Source organism: Callospermophilus lateralis, chromosome 5 (genome assembly GCF_048772815.1).
Source record: "Callospermophilus lateralis isolate mCalLat2 chromosome 5, mCalLat2.hap1, whole genome shotgun sequence".
In the NCBI taxonomy this organism is placed as follows: domain Eukaryota; kingdom Metazoa; phylum Chordata; class Mammalia; order Rodentia; family Sciuridae; genus Callospermophilus; species Callospermophilus lateralis.
Genome location: NC_135309.1, coordinates 61,016,666 through 61,037,214, shown reverse-complemented (window position 1 = coordinate 61,037,214; position 20,549 = coordinate 61,016,666). Strand labels below are relative to the sequence as shown.

The window sequence follows — 20,549 nt, the reverse complement described above, 5'->3', positions numbered from 1 at the left end:
AGCCCCCTCACAAATGAAAGAAAAAAACAGAAACAGAAAATCGAAACCTTATGTTGGTCATTTAACTCTTCACTCTTGCCCTACAATTATGCCAAGGTCTAAAATTATTCTGCTCTCCCCCTTTAGCCCTCCCACTACCCATTTCTGGAAGTCATGATGGGCCTTGGCCTGTTATGTTGGTGCTGAGAACAAGCATCTTGTATGACTCATGGTATCAAATGCTCATAACCCTAAAGAGGAATGACAACCCCAAGTATTGACTAAAGTTCAAGAGTGCACAAATGGTTTCAAACAATGCAATAATGTTGCCAACTCTTCTCAGCAGGGCTGCTCACTGGCTCCTGGAACACAGCCATTTTAAACCAAATCTTTCAAAGATAGGAAATAGACGACCTGCAACTGAAAGATAGTCCACCTTTTCCCCAAGAAAATTTGTCAGGGGCTTTGGATATTATCAGCCCCACTCCCGGACAATGTTTGGGTGACTTAGTGTTGGCCACTGCATATCAGCTTTTTTACATGGGCTTGGCTACCACCATTCTTACTGTCCAAAGATTGTAAGTTAGTGATCTTGAGGAAAGTTTCTGGGTGGCTTTAATCTGTGTTTCTTTAAAAGGTTATAAATATTTGAAATCAGATTATTTTGCATAATTTCAAAATATCTTCTGCCACATGGTGTATTAATTACAAAGGGTAGAATAACTTGGCAATGCAGAAACTTAGAAAACACCATCTTACCCAGGTAATCAAAGTGAACATCACCAGTAAAATGTTATCAACATAACGTATCCTCCCCCCATGTGATTTGCTAATAAGTGTGTGTTGGTTTTGTGACATTCTTCCCCAAAATGGGTAAATGCAATCTAATTATGAGAATTCATCAGAAAATCCAAATGATGGGACACTGCCCAAAATAAATAGCCAGTACTCTTCAAAACTCATGAAAATTCCAGAAAAACAAGTGGGTTGTGAGAGTCTTAATCCAATCAGTGATTTAATCCACTGATAGGGTTTAACTAAATTGTAATTGAAGTGGCAGGGTGTGGTTGTTGGAGGTGGGAATTGGGGTGTGGCTTTGGATGCATATTTGTATCTGGTGAATGGAGTATCTCCCTCTTTTATGATCAACATGTGAGCTCCTTCCCTCTGCCACACCCTTCGGCCATGACTTTCTGCCTCACCTCAAGTCTCAAGGAATGGAACCAACCTCCCATGGACCAAGACCTCTGAAACTCTGAGCCCTCAAATAAACTTTTCCTCCTCTACATTTGTGCTGGTCAGGTCATTTAGTCATAGCAGTAAAAAAGCTGACTACAACAGAAATTGTTACTGAAGATTGATGTAATGGAACTCATCATGTGATTCAAAAGATTTTTGAGTTTTTGGAATTGGTGGGAGAAATTTTGAGATGTTTAGCAATACAATCTGGAAATACTTTAGACTGTTGTAAGTAGAGATTAATGGCCAATTCTGGTGGTAGCTCAGAAGACCAGAATGGCAATAAGACCATGGTCAGTGATGACAGGGCTCAAGAGGATACATAAAAAGGAGGACTCCATTGGAATCTGCAGTAGAGACGATTCATGTTATGTTCTGTTTGAGAAGTTGCCTGCATTTTGTCCATGTCCTGAGACTTTCTGTGAGGCTAATTTTAAAAGCAATGGTCTTCTTAATCTGGCAGAAGAAATTTCTAGGCAGCATAGCATTTAGGCAGTGGCATGGATATATATTGCTGGTGGCTTTTAGCCAACTTTATTGTGATGATCAGGAGCAAAAAGCAGAGCAGAAAGATTTGGAAAAAGTGAACTGAAAGTTGGGACTAAAACTGGGTCTAAGGAAGTTGTAGCTGTTAAAAACATTACCACCACTGAAGAAATACTAAAGACTTTCCCCGGAGACAATAATAAAAATGGCTTGAGGGAAACTCAGGAGCTGGCAAGACCACACCCATCTCAAGTTCAAGGAAGTAAAGGTGAAAATTCTCTTGAGAAGAGACCAGTGAGGCCCCCTTCTTGCACAAGGGGGCCTAGGAAGGTTGTTCAACATGCTCAGCTGTATAGGCACTCAGAGACCACTTCACCCAGGGTCTGTGGAGACTTGGAAACTGCTCAAGATGGTGGCAGACCCTGGCATCAACCATCTGGTGCTGGTTCTACAGGAATGCATGATGTTGGAGTTAAGGGGTCATGAAGGCTTCCACCAGGATTACAAAGGAAGGCCTTAGAAGCTAAAAAAAGTGCTGCAGAACTTGAGTCCTTAAGTTGAGTTCTTCTACCTAAGAAGGCAAGGTATGGAAATTTGAGGAGGAAGCTAGAGCTACAGTGGAGACCCCCGCCAACAGAGATTAAGAAATGCCAGTAACATGGGACATTGTCCTAGGAAAACTTCAGGAATTGACCAGAAACAAGCAAGTACCCCAGAGAGACATAGAGCTACAAGATTTGTTTGTACAGCTGGATTTTGGTCTTGCTTTGGTCCTATGCTTTCTTTCCATGCCCCTAATTTTGTGAATGGAAATGTTTATTCTGTATCTTTATATATTGAATATGTTTAAATTGCTTTAATTTTACAGAAGCTCACAATGAGAGATTGCCTTGAGCTTCAGAGAAGACATTGGACTTGAACTTTGAGAAATCTTGGAACTGTTGAGACTGTGAGCACTCTGGAAAATGACAAAGTGTCTTTTGCATTGCGAGATGGTTTTGAGTTTTTGAGGGCCAGGAGCGGAATGTTATAGTTTAGATGTAATATCCCCCCAAAGCTCATGTTTAAAACAATGCAAGAAGGTTCAGAGAAAAAAATCATGGAGTTGTGTCTAAACTTAATCAGTGATTTAATTCCCTGATATGAACTAAATGAATAATAACTGAAGGCTGAAAGGGTGTGGCTGGAGGAGGTGGGACATTGGGGACATGATTTGGGGGTATATATTTTGTATCTGGTAGGGAAAATTATCTCTCTCTGCTTGATGATCACCCTGGGAACTGCTTCATATGCTACACTCTTCATCCATGATGTTCTGCCTCACCTCAAGCCCCAAGAAATGGAGCTAGCCTTCCATGGACTAAGACTTCTGAAACCATGAGCCTTGAAACAAACTTTTCCTCATTTAATGATAAAATAATGTTTGTTTCAATAAATGGTACTAAGTACACTGGGTATCTAAATGCAAAAGAATGAAGTTGGACCTAACTTTTCACAATATACAAAAATTAACTCAAAAATGAATCAAAGGAATGAATATAAAAGGTAAAACTAAAACTCTTGGAATAAATCATAGATAATATTCAAGATCTTGAACTTGTAGATGATTTCTTAGCTGTATCATCAAAGTACATGTAAGGAAAGGGAAAAAAGGAATAAATTAGATTTTATCAAAATTGAATCTAAGGACACCATTGAGAGAATGAAAATATAACACAGGATATGTGCATCTATATCGGTGCCTATCTATATCTCTACATACTTCTATATTATATCTCTCTATATAAACATGTTGAAAGAAATGAAACTGATAGCATGTTTTGCAACTCAAGAACAAAAAAGACAAAGAATTTAATTTAAAAATGGACAAAAATTTGAATAGTCATTTTTCCATAAAAGACATAGAAATGATCAACATTACAAGGAAAGATACTAAACATCATTAGTCACTAGGGAATTGCAAACCAAAACCACAATGAGAGATAACATCACATTTACTACTTTGGTTATAATTTTTTTAAAAAATCAGAAAATAACAAGTATTGAGGAGGATATGGAAAAAAGCTGGAACATTTGTATTTTGCTGGTAAAAATGTAAAATGGCACAGCTTCTATGGTAATTGGTTGGATGGTTTCTCAAAAACTTAAACTTAGTTTTACCATATGAACCAGCAGTTCTGCTCTTAGGTGTAACTGAAAGGGAATCAAACAAATGTTTGCAGATGAATGTTCAATTTAGCATTGCTAGTCAGTGTTTCATTCCTATAACCACAAACCTGACAAGAATAACATGAAGGAGAAAATTTTTATTTTGGGCTTACAGTTTCAGAGGTCTTAGTCTATAGTTGGCCAATTCCATTGCTTTGGGCCCAAGATGAGACCAAATATCATGGCAGAATGTGTGTGGTGGAACAGAGCTTTTCAGCTCACAGGAGCCAGGAAGCAGAGGGAGACAATGAGCTGGGGACAAATATAATTCCTAAGGGCATGCCCCAGGTGACCTCCTACAGCCATGCCCCATGTGCCTACAGTTACAACCCAGTAATCCATTTAATTATTAATTCATCAAATGGATTATTGTATCTATGGAGGTGTCGTTCTCATAATCTAATCATTTCACTTCTGAACATGCCTGCATTGTCCAACACATGAGCTTTTGAGTGAATACCTCATATCCAAACCATAACAAGCACTTTATACAGTAAGAAAGAGGTAAAAACAGTTGAAAAATGAATAAACAAAATGTGGCATCTATACAACAGAATATTATTTAAGCATAAAAAAGATTAAAGTACTCACACCTACTACAATATGAATGAACTTTGAAAACTATATGCTTTGTAAAAGAAGCTATGATCCCATTGATATGGAACACCATAAAAATATAAATCCATAGAAACAGATGTTGGACTAGAGCTTTGCATGGGTTATGTGGAGAGGAAATGGAAGGTGACTTCTTAATGGTTATAACGCTTTCTGTAAGGGTGATTAAAATATGTTGGAATTAGAGAGAGATAATGATCCTACAAAATTGCAAGTGTACTAAACGCCACTACATTTTATTTTGTGAATTTTATTGAAAAACAAAAACAAATGAACAAAAAAGAAGAGATAAAGACAAGATATACGAAAACAAAAGAAAAAAATTCAGAGTCATTAGACATGCACTACAAAAAAATAAAATAAACCAAAAGCAACATAAGGAAGGGAAAAGAAGATAAAAGCAGAAATCAATGAAACTCAGAATGAAAGAATTAGAGCAAAAAGAAAAAAATCAACAAAAGCAAAAGCAATTAATTGAAAAAAATGAATAAAATTGACAAAGAAAGGAAACAAGAAAGACACAAATTACAAATATCAGGAATAATTAGAAATTATTTTGAATCCTTATACTCCAATAAAATAGAAGTTAGTGAAGGCATCGATAAATTTCTTAAGTCATATGATCTGCCCAGATTGAGTCAGGAGGATATACACAACCTAAACAGACCAATATCAATTGAGGAAATAGAAGAAGCCATCAAAAGACTACCAACTAAGAAAAGCCCAGGACTGGATGGGTATACAGCAGAGTTTTACAAAACCTTTAAAGAAGAACTAATACCAATACTTTTCAAGCTATTTCAGGAAATAGAAAAAGAGGGAGAACTTCCAAATTCATTCTATGAGGCCAACATCACCCTGATTCCTAAACCAGACAAAGACACTTCAAAGAAAGAAAACTACAGACCAATATCTCTAATGAACCTAGATGCAAAAATCCTCAATAAAATTCTGGCAAATCGGATACAGAAACATATCAAAAAGATCGTGCATCATGATCAAGTAGGATTCTTCCCTGGGATGCAAGGCTGGTTCAATATATGGAAATCAATAAATGTTATTCACCACATCAATAGACTTAAAGATAATAACCATATGATCATCTCGATAGATGCAGAAAAAGCATTCGACAAAGTACAGCATCCCTTTATGTTCAAAACACTGGAAAAACTAGGGATAACAGGAACATACCTCAATATTGTAAAAGCTATCTATGCTAAGCCTCAGGCTAGCATCATTCTGAATGGAGAAAAATTGAAGGCATTCCCTCTAAAATCTGGAACAAGACAGGGATGCCCTCTCTCACCACTTCTATTCAATATAGTTCTCGAATCACTGGCCAGAGCAATTAGACAGACGAAAGAAATTAAAGGCATAAAAATAGGAAAAGAAGAACTTAAATTATCACTATTTGCAGATGACATGATTCTAAACCTAGCAGACCCAAAAGGGTCTACAAAGAAACTATTACAGCTAATAAATGAATTCAGCAAAGTGGCAGGATATAAAATCAACATGCATAAATCAAAGGCATTCCTGTATATCAGCGACAAATCTTCTGAAATGGAAATGAGGGCAACCACCCCATTCACAATATCCTCAATAAAATAAAATAAAATAAAATACTTGGGAATCAACCTAACAAAAGAGGTGAAAGATTTATACAATGAAAACTACAGAACCCTAAAGAGAGAAATAGAAGAAGATCTTAGAAGATGGAAAAATATACCCTGTTCATGGATAGGCAGAACTAACATCATCAGAATGGCCATATTACCAAAAGTTCTCTATAGGTTTAATGCAATGCCAATCAAAATCCCAATGGCATTTCTTGTAGAAATAGATAAAGCAATCATGACATTCTTATGGAAAAATAAAAGACCCAGAATAGCAAAAACAACTCTAAGCAGGAGGTGTGAATCAGGCGGTATAGCGATACCAGACTTCAAACAATACTACAGAGCAATAGTAACAAAAACAGCATGGTACTGGTACCAAAACAGGTGGGTGGACCAATGGTACAGAATAGAGGACACAGAAACCAATCCACAAAATTACAACTATCTTATATTTGATAAAGGGGCTAAAAGCATGCAATAGAGGAAGGATAGCATCTTCAACAAATGGTGCTGGGAAAACTGGAAATCCATAAGCAACAAAATGAAAATCCCTTTCTCTCACCATGCAAAAAAGTTAACTCAAAATGGATCAAGGAGCTTGATATCAAATCAGAGACATGGTGTCTGATAGAAGAAAAAGTTGGCTTCGATCTACATATTGTGGGGTCGGGCTCCAAATTCCTCCATAGGACACCCATAGCACAAGAGTTAATAACAAGAATCAACAAATGGGACTTGCTTAAACTAAAAAATTTTTTCTCAGCAAGAGAAACAATAAGAGAGGTAAATAGAGAGCCTACATCCTGGGAACAAATTTTTACTCCTCACACTTCATACAGAGTCCTAATATCCAGAGTATACAAAGAACTCAAAAAATTAAACAATAAGAAAACAAATAACCCAATCAACAAATGGGCCAAGGACCTGAACAGACACTTCTCAGAGGAGGACATACAATCAATCAACAAGTACATGAAAAAATGTTCACCATCTCTAGCAGTCAGAGAAATGCAAATCAAAACCACCCTAAGATACCACCTCACTCCAGTAAGATTGGCAGCCATTATGAAGTCACACAACAACTAGTGCTGGCAAGGATGTGGGGAAAAGGGTACACTTGTACATTGCTGGTGGGACTGCAAATTGGTGCAGCCAATTTGGAAAGCAGTATGGAGATTCCTTGGAAAGCTGGGAATGGAACCACCATTTGACCCAGCTATTCCCCTTCTTGAACTATTCCCTAAAGACCTTAAAAGAACATATTATAGGGATACTGCTACATTGATGTTCATAGTAGCACAATTCACAATAGCTAGACTGTGGAACCAACCTAGATGCCCTTCAATAGATGAATGGATAAAAAAAAAATGTAGCATTTATACACAATGGAGTATTACTCTGCACTAAAATATGACAAAATCATGGAATTTGCAGGGAAATGGATGGCATTAGAGCAGATTAGGCTAAGTGAAGCTAGCCAATCCCTAAAAAACAAATGCCAAATGTCTTCTTTGATATAAGGAGAACAACTAAGAACAGAGCAGGGAGGAAGAGCATGAGAAGAAGATTAACTTTAAAAAGGGACGAGAGGTGGGAGGGAAAGGGATAGAGAAGGGAAATTGCATGGAAATGGAAGGAGACCCTCATTATTATACAAAATTACATATGAGAGGAAGTGAGGGGAAAGGGAAAAAAAACAAGGGGAAGAAATGAGTTACAGTAGCTGGGGTAGAGAGAGAAGATGGGAGGGGAGGGGAGGGGAGGGGGGATAGTAGAGGATAGGAAAGGCAACAGAACACAACAGACACTTGTATGGCAGTATGTAAAAAAGTGGATGTGTAACCGATGTGATTCTACAATCTGTATACGGGGTAAAAATGGGAGTTCATAACCCTCTTGAATCAAATGTATGAAATATGATATGTCAGGAACTATGTAATGTTTTGAACAACTAATAATAAAAATTAAAAAAAAACAAATATCAGGAATGAGCTGGAGACGTAGCTCAGTGGTAGAGTATGTACTTACCATGCTCAAGGTCCTGAGTTCAATCCTCAGCACTGCGAAAAACAATGAAATTATTAGTAATGAAAGAGTGGCCATGAAAGGATGATAAGGGACACTTATGAACTAGTCTATGACCATAAATTCAGCAAGTTAGACAAAGGAACAAATCACCTAAAAGACACAAACTGCCAAAATATATTCAAGAAGAATGAGATAATAAGATTGGTTCTGTGTATTTTCTTCAACAGTTCAACTTGTAGTTAAATCCTTCTAATAAACACAAAAGCCAGGCATGGGAGTACATTTCGGTAATCCAGCGACTGGGGAAGCTGAGGAAGAAAGTACACATTCAAGTTCACAGGCTACAAGAACATTTACATAAAAATAAATTAAAGTTGAAATTAACCTTTGTGAAGTATTACTTTAAATAAAGGCCTAGTGGTGCATGCCTGTAATCCCAGCAACTCAGGAGGGAAGATAACAAGTTCAAGGCCAGACTTGACAACATAGAAGCACCTTGTCTCAAAATAAAGAATAAAAATGGCTCAGATGTAGCTCAGTATTAGAACACTACTGGGTTCAATTCTCCATGTCCACCCTCCCCCCAAAAAAGATATTGTTTATAATATCACTAAAAACTCCACAAAATACTTAGAAATAAATCTTAACTAAATATATGCAAAATCTGAATATATTGTACAAAACATTGAGGAACTAAATAAATAATAGAATGACATGTAAAAGGGTTATGGATTGGAAGACTTGATATTTTTAAGTATCTCAATTTTTACACATTGATATATGAATTCAACAAAATTCCAATCAATATTCCCAGAGAAGATAAAAATTTTTCATAGTAGTAATTAACAAGCATTTTTTCCCTTTTAGAAACATGAAAAAACAAAAATAGATAAAACAATTTTGGAAGGTGAGAACACAATTGAAAGACTCATACTATTGGATTACAGAATCCTAGAAAACTGATGCATGGTACTAGAGAAAAGCACACACATGTACTGCAATGGAGCCCAGAAATAGACCCACATGTGTGGTGTTAATTGCTTCTTGCTAGAGGTGTAAAGATAATTCAAGGAAGAAAAGATAGCCTTTCCAAAAAAGAGTGTAAGAACAACTGAATATCGATATGCTACAAAAAATTAAAAAATTCCCAAGCATTAAAATCCTTGATCTGCACACTAAACCTTATTCAAGAATTATCTCTAAATGAATTTATGAGCTAAAATGTAAAATTATACAAATATTACAAGAAATAGAACAAATCTTTGTTACATTGTGACCTCAGAGGTTAGGGTAAGAGTTCTTAAACACATGCTTGAAGATCCTTATGGCTCTGCTTACTGATCATCATGTGAAAACTTCCCTCTGCCACACTCTTCCACCATGATGTCCTGCTTCACCCTCAATCCCCAAAGAATGGAGCCAGCTGACCAAAAACTGAGACCTCTGAAACCAGCTTATAATGAGAAATCACACGAGGACAATATGGGGAAATTAAGATAAATACTTCCTTCGTCTCAACACCACTGGTATTAAGAATGTGCTCTACAATGTCTTAGGCAACAGAGCATTTTGGTATAGTATTGCAATATGAGTGAGATGCTCCCATCTTTTTGACACCAATTATTAGGAATAAAAAGGAATTGAACACCTCAAGTGTAGATATGATGAGGCCTTCCAAAGCCCAAATTTATTTTAAAAAAATAGACTCCCAATGACAAGTCCATTGAATTATTGTACAAATTTTAATTTTAAAAAAAGTAAATATCAGTCTCTATAACCCATTGAAGAAAAAAAAAAAGTCAATATAAACAATTACCCACACCATGAAGCAAAGTTGCCAAATTGAAATTAGACTCAGTGTGTTCCTTCACCACAAAAAACTCAAACCAGAAAACAGTAAGATAAAAGAAAACTTCCAAAACCTTGGAAAAAAAGCATAATTCTAAATAATCTATTAGTCAAGAAATTTCCCAAGAAAATAAAATAGACACTGAACCTAGTGAAAAATATTTAAAATTTTGCAGAACACATCAAAAGCAGGACTTAGAAATTAATAGCATTGAAACCACATTAGAAATGAAGAGTAGGCACAATTTAATAATCATTTTTACCATCTGAGAAATCTTGGGTGTTGAGAGCAGGGTGTTTGAGGAGCAAATAAACCAAATCAAGCAGAAGAAAGAATTAATGCAGATCAGAGCAGAGATTAATTAAATTAATTAGAGACGATGGAAGAAATCAAGGAGACAAAGAGCTGCTTGCTTGAAATGATTAATAAAATTCACAGATTTTTAATAACATCAGTGAAGGAAAGAAGAGACAAATTTTCAACATCAAGTATTAAATGGAATATTAATTATGACAGACCCTGAAGACATCAACAGCCTATTAAGGAAACAGTGTCCCCCTCCTTCCCTCACAGAGGGTTCGTGCATTGGCAGCTTTGTCCTCAGTGTGCTGATGTTGGCTGGTAGAATTGTTAAGAGGTGACCAAGAGAAGGATTACTGAGTCATGGGCATCAGGACTTGGCAAGACCATACCCACTAAAGATATGCACTTCATTCATGAGCCCAGGATGTCAGATGGTTGAATGGGTGGATGTATGACAAAATTCCACACCTATGGATAAAAGCTCTTAGAAAAATAGGAATGGAGCTAGTTATGGTTTAATTATTTATCTCAGAGCCGTTGTATAGGTTCTAATCCTGCACCTAGGAATAAGGCCTTTTTTTCAGAAATAGCAATAGTATGATGCAATCACCTAAGATGGGGTCATAAGGGAATAGGGCAAGCTGTTGTTTCAGTGAGACATGTGACCTTATAAGGAGAGCAGGGAAGGCTACTGACCCACTGTGCCTTATATCCTGATTATCTTCTTTCCTATCTAATAGATTTTCTATGTAAAATATTTGAATTTCCATCTCTTTGATTTTATGGATGTCCTATGGATATGTCTGTGCAGTGTCCCTGGGCATCCCTTTACCATGAGATGGAGAACCACCTCCAATGTGAACCTAGAGCCACGTAACTCCAGGGTGATGACAAAACCAGACCTGTTTATGAAATGAAATTATAAAAATGTTATGGTAGTAAACCAATGTCCCAACCGCCCCCCTCTCCCAGCCTTTCTCCAGGAATCCTGATGGACCATGGGTCCCTACCTTGTGCATTGTAGATAACTTCTCCTGGTAGTTGGCCTCCTCCCTTTTGAAGTGTAAATGAACCTATGGAGGCTCTGGGCTCAAAACTAGAAATTTATCAAAGGCCTTGTAAGAGGAGCCAGTTCTTCTCCTTATCACACTCTGCTTCTCTAAACATGCTACCTCTAGAAACCACTTGCACAATTCTATGTCAGGCAGACTAGAAAATTTATGACACTAGATACCTATAAATATTGTTAAAAACTGGGCATAGGGGCTCAGAATTTGTAGTTTTGTTTTCCTCTGGGCCCACTGCTGTAAAATAAAATTTGGAGTTCTTCCCCTTGACTGCTGCTTGATGCTTCTGTACTGGTCAGTTCCCCTCAGCATCGGTACCACAAAATGCTGTTCTTGTGCATCTCTACCCATCCCCATCAATTATAGTGTCACTTTGGAACACATATGCATTGTGTTTAGGACTGTATGGAGAAATTATGAGAAACTTTTCCCCATCTAATCCCCATAGGTGCTCTGTGGTGTCTTAGGGAACAGAGAATTTTGTCACAGTATCACATGTGACTGAAGCACTACCAACTTTTAAACAGCAGTTATTAGAAGTTGGAAGAAAAAAGGAATTGAATACCTTGAGTGTAGATATCTTACAAAGCCAGAGTTATTAGAGATTTTTCAAATGAAAATCAAAAGTACACTGAACTTCTATGGAAATACTAATTTCTAAACAAGTATATATCAGTCTCCATTACCCACTAAAGCAAAAAAAAAAAAAAAAAAAAAAAAGTCTGGAGCTCCTTATTCCTATTCCAAAAATGAAAGCAGTTCTGGAGGCCCAAAAGGGAGATGACCACTGGGAGTTACGGCCAGGCATGCCTGGGCCACTGCTTGCTCTGATGTCACAAGGATCCATTGTGAGCAAGTGTCAAAGTGCAGGTATATAAGAGAGTGGCTTTGGCTGAGTTTTTGTCCACAAGTACAGGAAGCTCTTGGTGGTGACCTGTCGGACTCCCAGATAGTTAGCGCGTTTGGTGGTTGGTGGTTGGCGGTTGTTGTTGGTGGTCTTTGGATATTGGTTCTTTGATTTGGGTTTGTTGTTTTGTCTTGTTTTTGTTTTTGATTTGGGTTTGTTGTTTTGTCTTGTTTTTTTTTTTTTTTTTTTTTTTTTTTTAATTTGGGTTTGTTGTTTTAGTCTGTTATTTTTTTTTAAGCTAGCATCCTTAGTTGGTGTTCCTGCTTAGGATGGATAGCCAGAGTAGTGAGAGTAGTGGAGTGGAGCAGGGGCCTAGCTCCTGCAAGAGTACGGACCTGAGGGACCAGTATGAGGTCCTGAGGGACATTGGGCAGGGTGGGTTTGGCCAGATCAAACTAGCCCGCCATTGCCTCACTGGGGCACAGGTGGCAGTGAAAGTCCTGCAGAAGAAAGGGAAGAAACTCCAGGTCCTCTCTGAACTGAATATGATGAAGAGCCTGGAGCATCCCAACGTGATCCAGTTATTTCAGGTCATTGAGACCCATGGAAATATCTACCTGGTGATGGAGCACGCAGATGGGGGCGAGCTATTGGACCAAGTCCCGCTGGGTGGCATGCAGGAGGAAGAAGCACGCAGACTGTTTCGGGAGGTAGTGTATGCCGTGGCCTACTGCCATGACAAGGGCATGGTGCACCGAGACCTGAAGCCAAAGAACATCATGCTGGACGCCAACGGTCACATCAAACTAATCGATTTTGGCTTCAGCACCTGGGTCACACCAGGCCAGAAACTGAAGGATTTCTGGGGCACTCTCTCATACATTGCCCCCGAAATTATCCAGAGGCAAGCATATGAGGGCCCCCCAGTGGACATCTGGAGCCTGGGCGTCACTCTGTATTTTATGTTGACAGGGAAGCTCCCATTTATGGGATCCACCCGTAAGGAGACGGTGCGGCAGATCGTGCTGGGATTGTACCCTGACCCTCCCCACGTTTCTCTGGCAGCACGGATGCTCATTTACCAAATGCTGACCCTGGACCCCAGGAAGCGGCCCACAGCCAAGCAGATCCTTCGGCACATATGGCTGATGCAGGGTGAGCGGCATTTACCCCCTAATTATCATGAGGCACTCCTCAAACAGCCAGACCCCGAAATACTGACCATAATGTTTGATATGGGTTATGATCTACGCAAGACCTGGATGTCCCTGGCCAAGAGAAAGTTCAATGCGGCCATGGCTACGTACCTCTTACTTCAGCACCAGAAAAGCCAGGGGCAGGGCTTCATGTTCCAGGGGAAGCCTGTGCCTCCCATGGTTAAGCCTCAGCCATGCCCCCTGGATCCTTCCCATTCCCCTGTCCTCCCAATAAGGAGCCCCAGTGAGCCTGCCCTTCGCACCTACCCCTTGCCCTGTGAGCCTCCTCTGCCTGAGGAGGCCAATCACTTAGGGCAGAAGCATTTCAGGAGGGCCAGCCAGCCGCCTATTCACTTCCACTTCCCACCTGCAAGAACCCCCACACCTGGGTTAGCCTCCCAGTCTGACTCTGGGCAACTCCACACCAGCAGAAAGCTCTGGAAGCGGGTAACTAGGGGGATTGCTACCTGTGTCCGACAACTGTGCTGTTGCATACCACATGTCAGCAATGTGGTGGCTCCAATGTAAGAGGGCAGAAACCTGCCAGATTGATAATCTGCAATGAAGGGGAGAGCTGGCCAGACAATACCAGGGGGCAGCCAGAGGACCCTGTTCTCTGTGGATCCTGACACCTTGCCTGGGCCTCAGTCAAGTGGACTCTGAACAGCTGCAGGAGATGTGCCAACTACCTCAGGTGTCTCTGCACGGGTGCCAGCCCAAAGACATCAGGAGTCTCCTCTGCCCCCACCTGCAGAAGACATCAGAGATGGCTCCCCTGGGACACTCCCCCTGCCCTGCCCCTCTGTCCTTTCTCCCATCCTCCTGAGGCATTTCTTAAATATTTTTCAAATTTTGTAATAAAAGTATTGTTCAAAATAAATGTTTATAGTTGCTTTATTTGTAATCACCTCAATCTGGAAACAATTCAATTGTCATTTATCTGTCGAATGGATAAGCAAACCATGGTATGTCCATACTGTAAAATGCTTCTCATGTCTCAGCAATAACATGAAGTCTGATATAAACAAAAACACGGATGAAAATCAAATACTTTGTACTATGAAGCCTTTTGAATCTGTTTTTTCCTTTAGCATAAAGTACATAGTACATGATTCCATGTTTCCACTCACATGGCTTTTGGAAAAAAGACAGACCATTGGATGCCAGGGGCTGGAAGTAGAAGGGGTGGACTTCAGAGAATCCCAGGAGAATTGTTTCTTTGCAGTGCTGGTACATTGAACCCAGGCTCTTGTGCAGGATAGGCAAACTCTCTACCACTAAGCACAACAGGGAGACTGTGTTCTTTAGGGAACTGAATCTGGATTGTGATAAACTGACTATATTTTTATATTTTCATCAGAAGTAGCAGAACTGATGGCCAGGTATACACCTGTAATTCCAGAAACTGGGAGGTTGAGGCAAGAGGATTACTAATTGAAGCCAGTCTCAGCAACTTAGTGAGTCCCTAAGCAACTTAGACCCTGTCTCAAGAAAGCTTGGCATGTAGGTCTGTGTAAAGCAACCCTTGGTTCAATTCCCAGTACACAGAACTATAGTAGCAGAACTATAGACAAAGGGGTAAATTTTGTAGTGTGTAAATTAAACTTTAATAAAACAAAAGGGAAAACGTAAAGAGCCAAGAATAAAGAGCCAAGAGTAACCAAGACAATTTTGAAGAAAACCAAAATATGGGAAGTATTTCTCTACTAGATATCAAGAAATATAAAAAATGATATGATTTATATAATTTATATTTGTTCACAAAAAAATAGACTGTGTATACAAAAATAAAGAATTTAGAAACAGATCTATGTATATAGGATCTTGATAAATGATAGAAGAGGGTGGGACAGGTCTGTCTTTGCAATAAGAGGATAGGAGATCATTAGTTCACCATGTTATTTTACAATTTATTTCTGCCTAACACCATATACAGAAATCAACTCCCTCACCAAACTTTGTCTAGAATATTGTACAACAGGAATCTCATATACTGCTGGTGAGGGTGTAAAGTGACCTGAGCATTGGGGAAAGAGTTTAGCATTATTTACCTAAAGTGAAAATGTGCATATCTCATGATCCAACCAATTCCACTCCCTGACAGGCACATATGCAACAGAAATGTGTGCCCACATGTTTCAAGATACCTGGCAGCATTTGTCATTGTAGCCCCGACCTAGAAACAACATGACTATCCGTTAATAATGAAATGAATCAGTAAGAGTAGTGTTTTCTACAATAGTGTAGCATAAAACAAGGGAAGAAGTAAACTATAAAATGGGTGCTATGGTTACATGGTGACAAACCTGTCCCATTCTCTGGGTTGTCTTTTTCCTCTTTATGGTATCTGAAGAAAATTGTATTCATGGCCCCATTTTTTCACTCTTTCCAGCAGTTAAGCTCTTGGCATGTGACTAGATAGTTCCCCTTAGAATAAAAGGTGGAATCATCTCTCTGCCTCTTGAATCTGAGTTTGGCCATGTAACTTTCTTGGCCAATAGAATAGATAGAAATGAGAAGGGTCCTATTTAGAGTGTAGGCCTCAAGAGACATTGTATGGTTTTCCTTCCCTTTTTCCCCCCACTGCCCTTGCCTCAACCCCTTTGACTTCTTACGTTTCTAACATCACCACAAGAAAGACAGACCCACGGGCTTTGTTTTGATCCTATCCATTCTTTCTATGTCCCTAATTTTGTGGATGGAAATGTTTACTCTGTACCATTATATATTGGATATTTGTAAGCTGCTTTTAATTTTATAGAAGTTCACAATGAGAGATTTCTTTGAGTTTCAGAGAAGACATTGGACTTGAACTTTGAGCAATCCCAAAACTGTTGAGGCTGTGAGGACTCTTGGGAACAAATGTATTTTGCATTGTGAGATGGTTGTGAGATTTGGGGGCCAGGGGAAGAATGTTGTGATTCACGTGTGGTATCCCCCAAAAGCTCATGTATGAGACAATGCAAGAAGGTTTAGAGGAGAAATGATTGAGTTGTGAGAGTCTTATCCCAATCAGTGATTTTAATCCCCTTATACGGATTAACAAAGTGGTAACTGAAGTTCCAGGGAGTGGTTGGAGGAGGTGGAAATTGGGGTGTGGCTTTGGATGTATATTAGTATCTGGCAATAGGAGCCTCTCCCTCTTTTCTGACCAACATATGAGCTGCTTCCCTCTGCCACACTCTTCTGCCATGATGTCCTGCCTTACCTTGAGCTCCAAAGAATGAAGCTGTTCCTCTATGATTGAGACCTCTGAAACTATGGACCCTCAAATAAACTTTTCCTCCTCTACAGTTGCGCTGTTCAGGTCACTTAGTCACAGAACAAAAAAATCTGACTAAAACATCATTGATTGAAGAGGCAAAGGACATTCTGGATTTAATGTGGGAACAGAAAGCAGGCCATTAGTGAATGTTAGGGAGGTATCCAAGACTACATCAAGTTCAGTGACCCCATAAGGATTCACCAGGACATGAAAAAGCTGTTATAATCATGTTACAGTTTATTACTATGCAAGGATTAGGTTTAAGCTCAGCAAAGGGAAAATGCAAATGAGGAAAAGTCCAGGAGGGACCAGACACAACTCTAGCCGTCCTCTCCCAATGAGGTATCACAGAAAATTTTAATTCTCCTAGGGACGATGTATGATCATACTGATGTCAGCCATGCGCCCCTAAACCTGTGTCCACGTTTATATCCAGGAGCAGTCCTTTCCACATGCAGTGCTCTTATGATTGACCTTAGCTGTTTTGTCTAAAGCACCTCCCAAAGGTCAAACCAATATGGGGCTTAAAGCACAGACATAGAAACAGATTCTCCCCATAAATCATGTGGTTAGCATAAACAACCTAGTCAGTCTAATTCAGTGTGGCCCAAGGCCTCACTGCAAGCAACCAAAAATATTCTTATCATACAGAATACCCCAAGGGCTCAGAGTTTCCTTCCAGAAGCCAGTCAAGATTCATTTCTGAAGACTGGTCTGTGGAACATGCAAGATTTGACCAATTCGGTCCTACTTTGTTAATGCTTTCCTGTACAATAGAAAAACTGGTCATTTCAAATAAATCTGCATTTAATAATATTGTACCAATGTTGAATTTTAGCTGATAATTATAATATAGTTGTTTAAGATGCTAAAATTAGAGGAATCTGGATATAATGGGCCGAATGTCCAAAACAGTATGTCCAAGTGCTAGTCCTCATCGTCAGTACCTATTAATGTCAACTTATTTGGAAATAGGGTCTTTACAAAGATGAAATTAAGATAAGGAACCATAAATAAAATAATTATGAATTTAGGGTTATTCTTAAATTCGAAAGACTAGTGTCCTTGTAAGAGTTAGGAGAGGGAGATCTCAGACACTGATACAAAAGAGAAGTTCCAGAGAGAAGGTCATGTGAAGACATAAGCAGAGATCAGTGTGAGGCATTTGCACACCCAGGAATTCCAAGGATTGCTGACAGTCACCAGGAGCTAGAAGAGAGACATGGAATACATTAATTCCCTTCAGAGGGAATTAATCCTGCAAACACTTTATTTTCAAACTTCTGGCCCTCAAACTAAGAGAGTCAGTTTTGGTTGTTTTCAGATACCGAGTGACCCAATTGCCCTAGGAAACTTATACTGGGTTACTTTTGCAACTTTTCTGTAAATCTAAAATTATGTCATTTTTAAAAACAACTATTTCTTTAACAAAACCGATGATTTTATGTGAAATATTTTTGGCATTTCTGCAAAAAAAAAAAAAAAAAAAAACTAAAGAATCTGGCATTATCCGGACTTTTGCAATGGCAATGTTGAGTTGTAATTGAACAGTTGCGGTTCCTGTTAGACAGCGCCTTTTCCATAGGACTCTCCACTCTCAGTTGTACTTCACCTGGCCTGCCTTCCCTATTTTGTGCTACTACAAGAGGTCTGTAGGCCTGTGCACATCTGGCCCAGCTTCTGCCAGTCATCACTGAAGAACTGGAGCAAATTTAAGAGACTTATATCCCACCCTTCTGAGCAGAGACAATTCTGTGCACTACCACCTTATCCAGGTGATTGAGACACCAGCGTCAACAGTTCGCCTGAGTCACCAAGGAGTTGGCCACTTGTTTCTTTAATAGCATGGGGGAAGTTCCAGAAAATGTCTCAGCAATACCACAAAGTCCCAAGTGTCTTGTCTTCAAAGTGGGGTGTTTCAATGCCAGCTCCCTCATCTGCTTCTTCCTGTGCTGCTTTGAGCTTGTGAAAATGGACTGATATGTCTCAAACATGAACTTCAAAGTATGTAAGTTGCATGTGTCCACCTTCAATACACCCTTCCTGTGGAAGATATTGAGAATCATATGAAGTTGCATATTCTTTTATGCACCAGAGGTTAGATTTCCATAAATAAGTCACTGAGAAAGGAAATGATTTCCCTATATATCATTTAACCATATTTTATTTTATGGTTAAATGCTTTAGTTCTGTTCTTCAGAGCAATGTAACAACTGTATTACCTTCTATATCTAAGATTTCATGAAATTAAACAAATGGTTTTATATTAACCATGAAGGCATAATATATGTATTAGTAGACTGCATTTACTAGAGTAAGCTATAAAATTTGTAAAGGAAAGAAAAAGTAAATTAGGAGAAATATTCTAAGCCTCAGTTGAATGTAAGTATCTCCCCTCAATGTCTGCTTTTTAAAAAGACTAGAGGTTTCTTGATCTTACACTGTAGAAAATTCAGTAGGAATTAACAAAACTTAAACCACTGTTACTTGCTTAAAAAAAAAAAAAAACTTCCTAAAAAAATTCATGAATATGTTTGAGGAACTTACCTCAAACACGCAGGTTGTTGAGTTCAGCAAATATCTGAATGTCTTTGTTTGTTTTGGTCCCTTCATATAATTATCACAAAGGAAAGAAAAGGACATTATTCTTGCTTCCAGATGTCCCTTTCATCATCTGCCTTTGGACACAGGTGCAACTGAGATGTGTTTTTGGAGAATGACTGTGGTTTCATGCAAGTTGAATGCTTTTTTGAAAATCCCATTTGTCATTATAACTTCCATGACAATTGCATCAATAATTATTTGTTCATCTATTAAACACATTTTTCTTGTTTAATAACAACATTCCAGGCACTGTTTGAGAAGTGAATACCACAATCAAATATCCTTGCTTACTAATTAGGGAGATGTGCTTTAGAGCAAGCAAGCAAGGAAAAAAAAAAAAAAAACTGGCAGGATCCCAAGATAGAGAGCAGGGACAAGGATTATTATTTTCCTTATGTAATCATGGAAGTCACATTGATGAGAAGATATTTAGGCAAAGCCCTGAAGGATAAGAAGGATTTAACTATTTACAAATGAAAAATAAAGCAAAAAGAATACAGGAAAAAAAATAATAATGCAGCTATAAAAACAGTGTTAGAATAACAATTGTAATATTAATAATAACAACATTTAAGGAATATCAAACATTCTGCTATAAGTATTTTATATATATAAAATCTTCCTATTAATTCTTAAGGATAATTATTAACCCAATTTTAAGTAAATTTAATCCAATTAAGTAAATAATCCAAGACCTCAAAATGGTAAAACAGGGATTTGAATGCACATTTGTCTACTTCCAAATATTTCCCCAAATCTATGTGACTACAATTTCTGATGAAACTTTAGTTACCAATGTTTAAAAAACTCTCTCTCTCTCTCTCTCTCTCTCTCTCTCTCTCTCTCTCTCTCTCTATATATATATATATATATATATATATATATAATCATTTCCTAGAATAACCTCTAATTCTTTCATATATATTTTATCCTGTTCACCCTCTAAGCCCAGCTCAGAACCAACTTTCTGCTTTGCCCTCCAATAATAATAATAAAAAAATATTTCCTGTTTCTGTACCTCATTATTGTATATCTGAAACATTTAGCCTTCAAAACAGCATATAGCAGGAATCCTGAGGCTTGGGTTAAGTGTGGTTCTCAATCTTAGTGTGTACCAGAATCTCCTCAAGAGCTTGATACGATAAAAGTTGTTGTCTTCATCTCCAAGGGTTCCAACTCAGCAGATATACAGCATAGCATGAGAGTTTGCATTTCCAGTGTGTTGTAAGTGAACCTGCTGCTGC

At 38.5% G+C, this 20,549-nt stretch overlaps 1 protein-coding gene across 1 annotated transcript; it reads left to right on the top strand.

The window, feature by feature from the left end:
• The first annotated feature begins 12,569 nt into the window (after nt 1–12,569).
• Nucleotides 12,570–13,964, top strand: LOC143400392 (sperm motility kinase 2B-like). Its single transcript, XM_076857634.2, has one exon. The coding sequence runs from the start codon at nt 12,570–12,572 to the stop codon at nt 13,962–13,964; it is 1,395 nt and encodes a 464-aa protein (XP_076713749.2).
• The last annotated feature ends 6,585 nt before the right edge of the window (nt 13,965–20,549 follow it).

Bases quoted from the DNA above. Each gene is read 5' to 3' on its own strand.
- LOC143400392 (XM_076857634.2), top strand. From the start codon at position 12,570: ATGGATAGCCAGAGTAGTGAGAGTAGTGGAGTGGAGCAGGGGCCTAGC.